The 12,633-nt window shown below is 47.4% G+C and overlaps 1 protein-coding gene across 1 annotated transcript in view; it reads left to right on the forward strand.

The window, feature by feature from the left end:
* Positions 1-144: 144 nt before the first annotated feature.
* The window catches only part of UPF3B (UPF3B regulator of nonsense mediated mRNA decay), a 30,657-nt gene continuing 18,168 nt past the window's right edge, over positions 145-12,633 (forward strand). The window contains exons 1-7 of the mRNA XM_063937333.1: positions 145-767; positions 1,185-1,291; positions 2,275-2,381; positions 2,936-3,034; positions 4,583-4,693; positions 4,895-4,938; positions 6,016-6,204. Of these exons, the coding sequence (XP_063793403.1) occupies positions 654-767; positions 1,185-1,291; positions 2,275-2,381; positions 2,936-3,034; positions 4,583-4,693; positions 4,895-4,938; positions 6,016-6,204 (771 nt within the window). The 5' untranslated portion in view covers positions 145-653. The remainder of the gene's footprint in view (positions 768-1,184; positions 1,292-2,274; positions 2,382-2,935; positions 3,035-4,582; positions 4,694-4,894; positions 4,939-6,015; positions 6,205-12,633) is intronic.

Here is a 12,633-nt window from a genome sequence, read left to right on the forward strand (position 1 = left end):
TACCAGTACAGTGAAAAAGATTTTAAAAAAAGGAGCACGGCGGAGGAATTTTAAACAATATATGTGTTTTCTATTAAAGTCACCTGTTATATGTTATAGAATGAATTAGTCTTTTCGCCAACACGATCTCCTGAGTAGCAACATCACGTACTGTAACTAGGCAAAAACCAATGAATCCTGCGGGAAGTAGTATTATCTCGCGATTTTTACAGTCTACCGAGAATTTCACAGCAGCACAGCAACAGATGACGTCATACAGCGGCCATGTTGTGAAGGGAAAAGTTCCATGACTGACAGATACTCTGCAAAGGAGCAAGTTATCCTATACGCGTATTGTGTGAAGGGTAACAAATATATAAATATGAAAAGCTAGGCTGGTGGCTACGTACCGTTATGTGTTTACTTGAGGCTTGTTGTTTCCTTTGTATTAAATTAAAAGTGACGCTTGTTTGTAGTATTGGTCAGGTAATGCCTCACTCAAGATGGCCACTATTTGTGCTAGTAGTACCCACGTGACGCGATGGCAGGCCAATCAGAGAGCGGGACAGGAGACTGCTGGGGAGAAGTCCAGCAGCAGCAGTAGCAGCAGCGCTTGACTCGGAATCTGTAGTTGTGGCCATCACGAACCTGTATCCGCCTCTCCTCCGGGAGCTATGAAGGAAGACAAGGAGAACACAAAGCCTAAGGAGAGGAGAGGGGAGCAGGCCAGTGCGGAGGACGGGGACAGGCCCGAGAAGGTGAAGGAGAAGAGGGAAGTCCTGAGCAAGGTGAGGAGGATCAGGCCTGGCTTACCCTCACATGAGGCAGTGGGATGACACCTCCAGTGTTGACAACATGGGCTTATCTGATCCTCTGTCAGCGCTTACACAATTATAGATACCCTCACAGTATCCCTCCTATGCACATGCAGGGCAGGTAAGTGGCTCTGCATACTGTGGTGATAACCAGCAGCCTGCTTGCCTTGCTGTGTCCTGTAGTGCTTTTTAGATATCAGAAGCTGCAGTCATCATGCCAGAGCTGTGGCTAGCTACCTGTGTCTCTTCAGCTGCATTGGAACTACAAGTCCCAGCGTGCTATGGCATGCAGGCCCTTGTAATTCCACAGCAGCTGGAGAGCTATAGGTTGCGTACGTCTACCCTACAGCTGATCTGACACTTTAATGACTTCGTATTTTATCTTTATAGGTAGTGATTCGTCGCTTGCCCCCAAGTCTTACCAAAGAGCAGCTGGAAGAGCATCTGCTACCTCTGCCTGACCATGATTATTTTGAGTTTTTTGCAAATGATTCCAGGTAACCACTGTACTTATTAAGAATTCTTATTGACAAGCAATACACTAATAGTATATTTATTAGATGTGATGTGCAAAGATGCACAGCAGTCAGTTAGACATTGGATTTCATGTGCCCATGTATACTCAGATTTTTTTATTTTCACATTCCCTTCTGTTACTTTCTTAACAGAAAATGGAGGAAAGACCAATACTAACCTAGAGATCCTTGTTCTCTATCTAGCAGCAGAGGGTGGGGAAAGCAGGACATGGTTTACTACAAATACAATGATCTTGGTCTGAGCATCTGTCTCTGCGCTGTTGTCCTGTCACAGGGTCTGATTCAGAGATGTACAAGGGCTAATGCATTCACAGCTGTGATCCTGTACGCAGATGTGTTAAAATATGCTGCTGCCATCTGGAAATGTATTGAGACTCCCACCGGCAGCTTTGCAGATCCTAGCAACTGTGCACAAACATTCAGCTTTGGACGCAGATCATGGTTCGATAATCGACCATTTGAGTGACCCTATGATCGCGCTGGCGCCATGTTTTCTACTTATGGGATTGCAATTGTAGGCTAAAACACACCCCGAAAACAATCACGACAGACCTACGTTTTTTCCCACACATCCCCATAATCACCCTCAAATTGTCCTTGACTGTCAATCACTTTGCAAATTGATCTTACTGCGAGCAACATCGCAAAGGTACCTTGAGGCGTGCACAGTTTGACTGCGATGCATGCGCAGTCGGCCGATAATCGCTCAACTATGTAAACATCGGCACTGCGTACATCTCTCTATCTGGCCCAAAAATAGAACTGAGAGAGACCGCAATAACCACAACAGTTTGCATATAGCCTAGTGACCGCTAATATCTGTTTTTGGGATATTATGAGTTTTAGCGTAGTCCTGCCATCACATGTCATGTTATTGGTGTATAGTTGCCCCAATGACATTCAGATATCTCCAATATAACCAATATTCTTTGTTTTGTCCACAGCTTATTTCCCCATATGTTCTCAAGGGCATATATTAATTTTAAAAGTCAAGATGACATTATGTTATTTAGAGATCGTTTCGATGGCTATGTGTTCATTGATCACAAAGGTAAGTTGTAAAGATTTTTCCTCTTTATCTTTTTGTATTGAATATAATTATCTTTTAATCTGCGTTTGACTAGAGTCTGAGTGCTCTTGCACATCTGTGTCCCCCAGTTTTGATGTGGGCTGGGATGGACAACCTTTACCTGATGAGATCATTGGAATGTACTCGGGAGATGATAGCGCTGTAGGGAAGCGAGGACTGGATGAGTGATTTTGTTAGGACATCAGTAGGTGTATGTGGGGCAGTGTCATGATGTGAGTTAGGGAATGGAGGCAAGCCAGATCCTGCACCATGGGTCTTCAACCTGCGGCCCTCCAGCTGCTGTGAAACTACACATCCCAGCATGCCCTGCCTCAGTTTTAACATGCCTTAATAGCAGAATTGCGGCAGGGCATGGTGGGATGTGTAGTTCCACAACAGCTGGAGGGCCACAGGTTGAAGACCCATGTCCTACACAGTGAGTGACAGTGGATTATAAGCGTAGCATCCTGTGTGAGGCCGCTGTCAAACACGTCTATATGAAGCACATTTATACATACAACTGTTTTGTGTTGCAGGTCAGGAATATCCAGCTATTGTGGAATTTGCACCTTTTCAGAAAGTAGCAAAAAAGAAAAGCAAGAAAAAGGATTCCAAGACTGGAACTATTGATGACGGTAATGCAGTCTATAGGCTGCTTGGAGAAACTCAAGGAGCGTCTTTGACATTTATATACATTGAAACTATTTTATAAAAATAAAAACTATTCTTATGCATTATATATTCATATTTATGTGTTTGTGCTCTGAAATTCCTTCTGTATAAGGTGATAATAAACGTGGACTGTAGAGACTTCGCACAGCTACATATCTAGTTCTCTTTAGCAATAGTTTTACTTTTTTTTTTTTTTTGTGCTTGTTAAGGGAGTAGTGTAATGACAACAGTGGGAGGCCTACGCTATTATTTGGTTAAACCCAATGTTTCATGATGCTTTTTATCTATACCTCTTTAGGTATATTGGGGCAGATGTATTAAACCTGGAGAAGGGATAAAGAAGTGATAAGTGTAAGGTGATAATGCATCAGCCAATCAGCTCTTAACTGTAAATTTACATATTGCAGCTGATTGGCTGGTGCTTCATCACCTTGCACTTATCACTGCTTTATCACTTCTCCAGGCTTAATACATCTACCCCATTGTTTACTAGGTATATGTCGTGCTGTATATTAGAGTCCTATTAAGGATTTCATCTGTTCTCTTCCTGATACTTGCAAAATGTCCCATGGTGCAGATGTTTTGATGCTGTAACCACAAGCCAGTTCTATCAGGGATTTACAGTAGTTCATCTGATTTGTACTAGGAACTGACCAGTTACCCAGCCAAGTGACCACTGTAGCAGTGCATCCTGTAAGCTAGAGGTTCTCAAACTCGGTCCTCGGGGGCCCACACAGTGCATGTTTTGCAGGTCTCCTCACAGAATCACAAGTGAAATAATTAGCTCCACCTGTGGACCTTTTAAAATGTGTCAGTGAGTAATTAATACACCTGTGCACCTGCTGGGTTACCTGCAAAACATGCACTGTGTGGGCTCCCGAGGACCGAGTTTGAGAACCTCTGCTGTAAGCCATACACTCCAGGAATGAGAGACCTATAGGCCCTACACACTGGCCGACATCAGTCAAAGATATGAACGATCTCGTTCATAAATGAACGAGATACCGTTCATATCTTTGAGTGTGGAGGCACCAGCGATGAACGATGCGCGGCCCCACGCTCGTTCATCGCTGGTCCCCCGTCGGCTGTACATGCAGGCCAATATGGACGAACTCGTCCATATTTGCCTGCACTTCAATGCGGCCGGGTGATGGGGGGAGTGAAGAAACTTCACTCCCCGTGTCACTGCCCCTCCGCTGCCAGGTCGGCCGTATCCGCCGTCGGGCAGCTCGGCGGCGGATCAGCCAATGTGTAGGGCCCCCTAGACTCACTCTTATAAAATATTAACTCTTTGCTGTGCAGCTGATTGGGCATTCCAAGCTCCATGCTGACACCTGACTTGAAGAGGTGATAATATGCTTCAAGAGGATGGTAGCTGATGCTGCATAAAGAGGGCACTGTGTTAGATGTCATTTCATGAAAGTAAACTTTCCATCTAGGCTGCACACATCACATTAATTCACGTAGCAGATCTTAACCATGGCTCTGCATTTCTTTTCCTCTGAAATAAGATCCAGAATACAGAAAGTTTTTAGATGCATACAGTGTGGATGAAGAGAAGCTGACTTCTACCCCAGAGACTCTGCTGGAAGAAATAGAGGCCAAGAATAAAGAAATGATAGGTAAAGTCAGAGGAAACTTAAATGAAGGGAGTGATTATGTTGATTCCATAGCAGGGTAAATCGCGCCTGCCAGAGTGCTGGGTGAGCATGCTGTGTCGAGATGTTAAACTGTTCTTTCTAATTAAGTTTCATTTTGCATTGTTATACCCTTTAGTAAAAACACATTTAGTCTTTTGAAGATGTGCCTTTTGTATTTCACAGCCAAGAAGACCACTCCACTGTTGAGCTTTTTAAAAAATAGACAGGTATGACTTTCCTATTCTCTCTTACACTGTGATATGTGCTATTCTATAGGTTCTCAAACTCAGTTCTCGGGACCCCAAACAGTGTATGTTTTCCAGGCCACCTCTCAGAATTACAAGTGAAATAATTAGATCCATCTGTGGATCTTTTAAAATGTGTCAGTGAGTAATGAATACACCTGTGCACCAGCTGCGAATCCTGGACTCTTTGTAGATGACATAAATTAAAAAAAAACAACCAGGCATTTGATGTTTGCTATAATTATTTCAGTTGATGAGAGGCAGTAAAATGTTGAATGGCTGCTTTTGCTGGCATGCTGATGCATCCAAAGATTGGTGTGGACCAATCGGTTCACTAGGAACCAGTGAGACACATAGTGAATAAATAGGATGCATATCTATGAATATTGGTTAAAGCCTAAAGTATGATTGCTTACATGATAGGAAACAGGTGCACTATTAGGGACTGATTCTGAGTCACATGCAAAGCAGCTGTGTTTGTGGGCAGCCACAGAAGCCACATCTACTACCTTATGCTAATGTGGGAATCAGAGTTCTGCATGTCCGTGCTGCCCACTGATTAATTTTATGCCAACTTCTACTATTACAGTAGGCACTTGCACCAGCCCCATTCTAGGGAAAGGAACATGCTTTGCTTCTCTGTATGCACAGCTCAGAATCATATGGAGAGTTAGATACGCGCCACGTCAGGGTGGCTCTGCGCTCTCATTATCTCCCGTTTCTACCCTCGAAAGCCCAATCTGGCCAAATTCCATGCGCCAGAATAGAGCGGACATAAGCAAAGTTGTGTAAATGTGCATGTGCTGTAGGACAAAACACGCCATTTGCATTCGTGCATAGAGATCCGCCCGACTCAGAGTCAGCGCTTAATGGTTTTCTTTGTTCTTTTGCAACCAGCTGACAGGTTAAGCTAATTAAGTAGCTCATTGGAGTATAACCTTTATTTCATATTAAGCTGGACAGTGCGTCATCTGATGTCTGGGTTACTTGTACTAAATTTTGTAATAACTTTTATCTCTGCTTCATGAATGTTGAACGGTTTCACAAACTATTTTTCAGAGAATAAGAGATGAAAAGCGCGAGGAGAGAAGGAGGAGGGAACTAGAGCGAAAGAGACAGCGGGAAGAAGAAAGAAGGAAGTGGAAAGAGGAGGAGAAAAGGAAACGTAAAGATGCAGAAAAGCAAAAGAAATGTGAAAGAGCTCCGGAGAAAGATTTGGAGAGGTCAAAAGACGAGCCTAAAATCAAGGTACAGTCTTGCTTTTATATATATATATATATATATATATATATATATATATATATATAATTTTATTTTTTATTCCTTTACATGTATTACAAAACAGATAATTGATTTCAACAGGTTTTCCACCTTCAGTTGATTTAAAGCATGTGTTGACAAAAAACATTGCAGGCAACCTTTGTGTGGAATGAAAGGATGAGAATATAGCACATTCCTACTAGGAACCACTTGTTATGAAGTATTGTACCCCAGTGTCACGTCTTCCTCCTACATGTAGGTGACAGGTGACAAAAACTGTATCTATTAGACTGTAACTGTCTTCCTGCAACTCTTACTGAATATTACTATTTCCCCTCCTTTTTAGCCGTGTCTTTATAGCATCACGTGGAAGCATTATTTCTCTAGCATCCATAAGTGATACTTGGGTCACATAGTACGATGAGGTCCAAAGGAGCTGGTGCACTTTAAATCTCTGCAGCTGGGTGTGCTGGCTCCTCCCCTCTATGCCCCCTCCTATGGACAGTTTAGAAAAATGTGCCCTCAGGAGAGGATGCACACTCTGGGGCTCCAGAGAGTTTTTCTCTTACGTCCTAGAGCCGGCTTTTTCAACCTGTGTGCCGTGGCACACTAGTGTGCCGCGACCAGTTGCAAGGTGTGCCGCGGAGCCAGAGCAGCTTCCTGCACCTTCAGAGTGAACTGTTGGCCCGGGCTCTTCTTAGAGGATCAGTCGTGCTCTGGCCGTGACCTATGCCTTGAAGATGCGGCGGTGTGATATCATAGGTCACGGCCGCCGCATCTCACCACCCAGCCAGCCCACCTGCCTGCATACATATCTTCCAGTTCCCGCCTGCATACACAGCTTTCCTTTCCCACCCACATCCACACCTGCCCGACTGCCTGCTGCTCAGTATTCGCAGCACTCCACTATGAACCACTCCCGCCAATGAGGGATAGGGAAGGGAGGAGGAGGACAGCTGACCGGTAGGGGCTAATATTTGTTATTTCTCTGACGTCCTAGTGGATGCTGGGAACTCCGTAAGGACCATGGGGAATAGACGGGCTCCGCAGGAGACTGGGCACTATAAAAGAAAGATTAGGTACTATCTGGTGTGCACTGGCTCCTCCCTCTATGCCCCTCCTCCAGACCTCAGTTAGAATCTGTGCCCGACCAGAGCTGGGTGCTCCTAGTGGGCTCTCCTGAGCTTGCTAGAAAGAAAGTATTTGTTAGGTTTTTTATTTTCAGTGAGATCTGCTGGCAACAGACTCACTGCTACGTGGGACTGAGGGGAGAGAAGCAAACCTACCTGCGTGCAGCTAGCTTGTGCTTCTTAGGCTACTGGACACCATTAGCTCCAGAGGGTTCGAACACAGGGCCTGACCTCGATCGTCCGTTCCCGGAGCCGCGCCGCCGTCCCCCTTGCAGAGCCAGAAGACAGAAGAAGGAGATGAAATCGGCTGCAGAAGACTCCGGTCTTCATTAAGGTAGCGCACAGCACTGCAGCTGTGCGCCATTGCTCCCGCTGCACACCACACACTCCGGTCACTGTAGGGTGCAGGGCGCTGGGGGGGGGGGCGCCCTGGGCAGCAATAAGAATACCTTTTGGCACTAAATACACATAATGCAGTCTGGAAAACTGTATATGTGTAAAAACCACCGCCATTAAGCTATACAAAACGCGGGAAAAGCCCGCTGCTGAGGGGGCGGGGCCTTCTTCCTCAGCACACCAGCGCCATTTTCTCTTCACAGCTCCGCTGGAAGGACGCTCCCCAGGCTCTCCCCTGCAGTATCCTGTACAAGAAGGGTAAAAAAGAGAGGGGGGGCACATAAATTTAGGCGCAAATAGGAAAATAAGCAGCTATTGGGAAAATCACTCATTATAGTGTAAATCCCTGTGTTATATAGCGCTGTGGTGTGTGCTGGCATACTTTCTCTCTGTCTCCCCAAAGGACTTTGTGGGGTCCTGTCCTCAGTCAGAGCATTCCCTGTGTGTTTGCGGTGTGTCGGTACGGCTGTGTCGACATGTTTGATGAGGAGGGTTACGTGGAGGTGGAGCAGGGGTAGATAAGTGTGGTGTCGCCCCTTACGGGGCCGACACCGGATTGGATGGATATGTGGAAGTGTCAGACAGTGTCAACTCCTTACATAAAAGGTTCGATGACGCAGCAGCCTTGGGACAACCGGGATCTCAGCCCGCGCCTTCCCAGGCGTCTCAGAGGCCATCAGGGGCTCATAAACGCCCGCTAGCTCAGATGGTAGACACAGATGTCGACACGGAGTCTGACTCCAGTGTAGATGAGGATGAGACAAATGTACAGTCTACAAAGGCCATCTGATGCATGATTACTGCAATGAAAAATGTATTGCACATTTCTGATGTTAACCCGGTTACTACCAAGAAGGGTATTATGTTTGGGGAGAAAAAGCAGCCAGTGACTTTTCCCCCATCTGATGAATTAAATGAATTGTGTGAAGAAGCGTGGAGTTCCCCCGATAAGAAACTAGTGATTTCTAAGAGGTTACTGATGGCGTACCCTTTCCCGCCAACGGACAGGTTACGTTGGGAAACATCCCCTAGGGTGGACAAGGCGCTCACACGCTTATCAAAAAAGGTGGCACTGCCGTCTCAGGATACGGCCGCCCTAAAGGAGCCTGCGGATAGAAAGCAGGAAGCTATCCTGAAGTCTGTGTATACACACTCGGGTACTATACTGAGACCTGCTATTGCTTCAGCATGGGTGTAGTACGGGTGACCGGCGGTCTCCTGACCGCCGGTCACCTTACCGACGCCTGGATCCCGGCGGGGAGGGGCGAGTGCAGCAAGCCCCTTGCGGGCTCGCCACGCTGCGGGCTCGGTGGCGACCTGCGGTCGCCACGGGTTCTATTCCCACTCTATGGGTGTCGTGGACACCCACAAGTGGAAATAGTCCCTGTTGGTCGGCATGCCGACCATCGTGATAGTGAGCCGTCGGGCTCACGGAGGAGGTCATGTGACTGTCGGTCAGCCGACCGGCGGTCACATGACTACCACCCCTTCAGCATGGATGTGTAGTGCTGCAGCAGCATGGTCTGATACCCTGTCAGACAACATTGATTCCCTCGACAGGGATACTATTTTGCTAACCATAGAACATATAAAAGACGTCGTCTTATATATGCGGGATGCACAGAGGGACATTTGCCTGCTGGCATCTAGAATTAATGCAATGTCCATTTCTCTGACGTCCTAGTGGATGCTGGGACTCCGTCAGGACCATGGGGATTAGCGGCTCCGCAGGAGACAGGGCACAAAAATAAAGCTTTAGGATCAGGTGGTGTGCACTGGCTCCTCCCCCCATGACCCTCCTCCAAGCCTCAGTTAGGTTTTTGTGCCCGTCCGAGCAGGGTGCAATCTAGGTGGCTCTCCTAAAGAGCTGCTTAGAAAAAGTTTTTAGGTTTTTTATTTTCAGTGAGTCCTGCTGGCAACAGGCTCACTGCATCGAGGGACTTAGGGGAGAGAAGTGAACTCACCTGCGTGCAGGATGGATTGGCTTCTTAGGCTACTGGACACCATTAGCTCCAGAGGGATCGAACACAGGCCCAGCCATGGAGTCCGGTCCCGGAGCTGCGCCGCCGACCCCCCTTGCAGATGCCGAAGATTGAAGAGGTCCAGAAACAGGCGGCAGAAGACTTTTCAGTCTTCATGAGTTAGCGCACAGCACTGCAGCTGTGCGCCATTGTTGTCAGCACACTTCACACAGCGGTCACTGAGGGTGCAGGGCGCTGGGGGGGGCGCCCTGGGCAGCAATGTATAATACCTTTCTTATGGCTAAAAATACATCACATATAGCCCTTGAGGCTATATGGATGTATTTAACCCCTGCCAGATCTCACAAACTCCGGGAGAAGAGCCCGCCGAAATAGGGGGCGGGGCTTATTCTCCTCCGCACACAGCGCCATTTTCCTGCTCAGCTCCGCTGTGAGGAAGGCTCCCAGGACTCTCCCCTGCACTGCACTACAGAAACAGGGTAAAACAGAGAGGGGGGGCACTTTTTTTTGGCGATATTACTATATTTAAGCTGCTATAAGGATACAACACTTATATAGGGTTGTTCCCATATATATTATAGCGCTTGGGTGTGTGCTGGCAAACTCTCCCTCTGTCTCCCCAAAGGGCTAGTGGGGTCCTGTCTTCAATAGAGCATTCCCTGTGTGTCTGCTGTGTGTCGGTACGTGTGTGTCGACATGTATGAGGACGATGTTGGTGTGGAGGCAGAGCAATTGCCGGTAATGGTGATGTCACCCCCCAGGGAGTCGACACCGGAATGGATGGCTTTGTTTATGGAATTACGTGATAATGTCAGCACATTACAAAAATCAGTTGACGACATGAGACGGCCGGCAAACCAGTTAGTACCTGCCCAGGCGTCTCAGACACCGTCAGGGGCTGTAAAACGCCCTTTACCTCAGTCGGTCGACACAGACCCAGACACGGACACTGAATCTAGTGTCGACGGTGAAGAAACAAACGTATTTTCCAGTAGGGCCACACGTTATATGATCACGGCAATGAAGGAGGCTTTACATATCTCTGATACTGCAAGTACCACAAAAAGGGGTATTATGTGGGGTGTGAAAAAAACTACCTGTAGTTTTTCCTGAATCAGAGGAATTGAATGATGTATGTGATGAAGCGTGGGTTAACCCAGATAAAAAAGTGCTAATTTCAAAAAAGTTATTGGCATTATACCCTTTCCCGCCAGAGGTTAGGGCGCGCTGGGAAACACCCCCTAGGGTGGATAAGGCGCTCACACGCTTATCAAAACAAGTGGCGTTACCGTCTCCTGATACGGCCGCCCTCAAGGATCCAGCTGATAGGAGGCTGGAAACTACCCTAAAAAGTATATACACACATACTGGTGTTATACTGCGACCAGCCATCGCCTCAGCCTGGATGTGCAGTGCTGGGGTGGTCTGGTCGGATTCCCTGACTGAAAATATTGATACCCTGGAGGCGTGGGTCTATCGGATCTGGTGGCCACGGCAACTGCCGGGAAATCCACCTTTTTACCTCAGACCCCCTCCCAACAGAAAAAGACACCGTCTTTTCAGCCGCAGTCCTTTCGGTCCTATAAGAACAAGCGGGCAAAAGGACAGTCATATCTGCCCCGAGGCAGAGGAAAGGGTAAGAGAGGGCAGCAAGCAGCTCCTTCCCAGGAACAGAAGCCCTCCCCGGGTTCTGCAAAGCCCTCAGCATGACGCTGGGGCTTTACAAGCGGACTCAGGAGCGGTGGGGGGTCGACTCAAGAATTTCAGCGCGCAGTGGGCTTGCTCACAGGTGGACCCCTGGATCCTGAAGGTAGTATCTCAGGGTTACAGGTTGGAATTCGAGAAGTCTCCCCCTCGCCGGTTTCTAAAGTCTGCTTTGCCAACGTCTCCCTCAGACAGGGCGACGGTATTGGAAGCCATTCACAAGCTGTTTTCTCAGCAGGTGATAGTCAAGGTACCCCTCCTACAACAGGGAAAGGGGTATTACTCCACGCTATTTGTGGTACCGAAGCCGGACGGCTCGGTAAGACCTATTCTAAATCTGAAATCTTTGAACCTGTACATACAAAAATTCAAGTTCAAGATGGAGTCACTCAGAGCAGTGATAGCGAATCTGGAAGAAGGGGACTTTATGGTGTCCCTGGACATCAAGGATGCTTACCTGCATGTCCCAATTTGCCCTTCACACCAAGGGTACCTCAGGTTCGTGGTGCAAAACTGTCATTATCAGTTTCAGACGCTGCCGTTTGGATTGTCCACGGCACCTTGGGTCTTTACCAAGGTAATGGCCGAGATGATGTTTCTTCTGCGAAGAAAAGGCGTATTAATTATCCCTTACTTGGACGATCTCCTGATAAGGGCAAGGTCCAGAGAACAGCTGGAAGACGTAGTAGCACTAACCCAAGTAGTGCTGCAACAGCACGGGTGGATTCTGAATTTTCCAAAATCTCAATTGAACCCGACGACACGTCTGCTGTTCCTGGGAATGATTCTGGACACGGTTCAGAAAAAGGTGTTTCTTCCGGAGGAGAAAGCCAGGGAGTTATCCGAACTTGTCAGGAACCTCCTAAAACCAGGAAAAGTGTCTGTGCATCAATGCACAGGAGTCCTGGGAAAGATGGTGGCTTCTTACGAAGCGATTCCATTCGGCAGATTCCACGCACGAACTTTTCAGTGGGATCTGCTGGACAAATGGTCCGGATCGCATCTGCAGATGCATCAGCGGATAACCTTATCGCCACGGACAAGGGTGTCTCTTCTGTGGTGGTTGCAGAGTGCTCATCTGTTAGAGGGCCGCAGATTCGGCATACAGGACTGGGTCCTGGTGACCACGGATGCCAGTCTGAGAGGCTGGGGAGCGGTCACACAGGGAAGAAACTTCCAGGGAGTATGGTCAAGCCTGGAGATGT

Source organism: Pseudophryne corroboree, chromosome 8 (genome assembly GCF_028390025.1).
Source record: "Pseudophryne corroboree isolate aPseCor3 chromosome 8, aPseCor3.hap2, whole genome shotgun sequence".
NCBI classification, from domain to species: Eukaryota; Metazoa; Chordata; class Amphibia; order Anura; family Myobatrachidae; genus Pseudophryne; species Pseudophryne corroboree.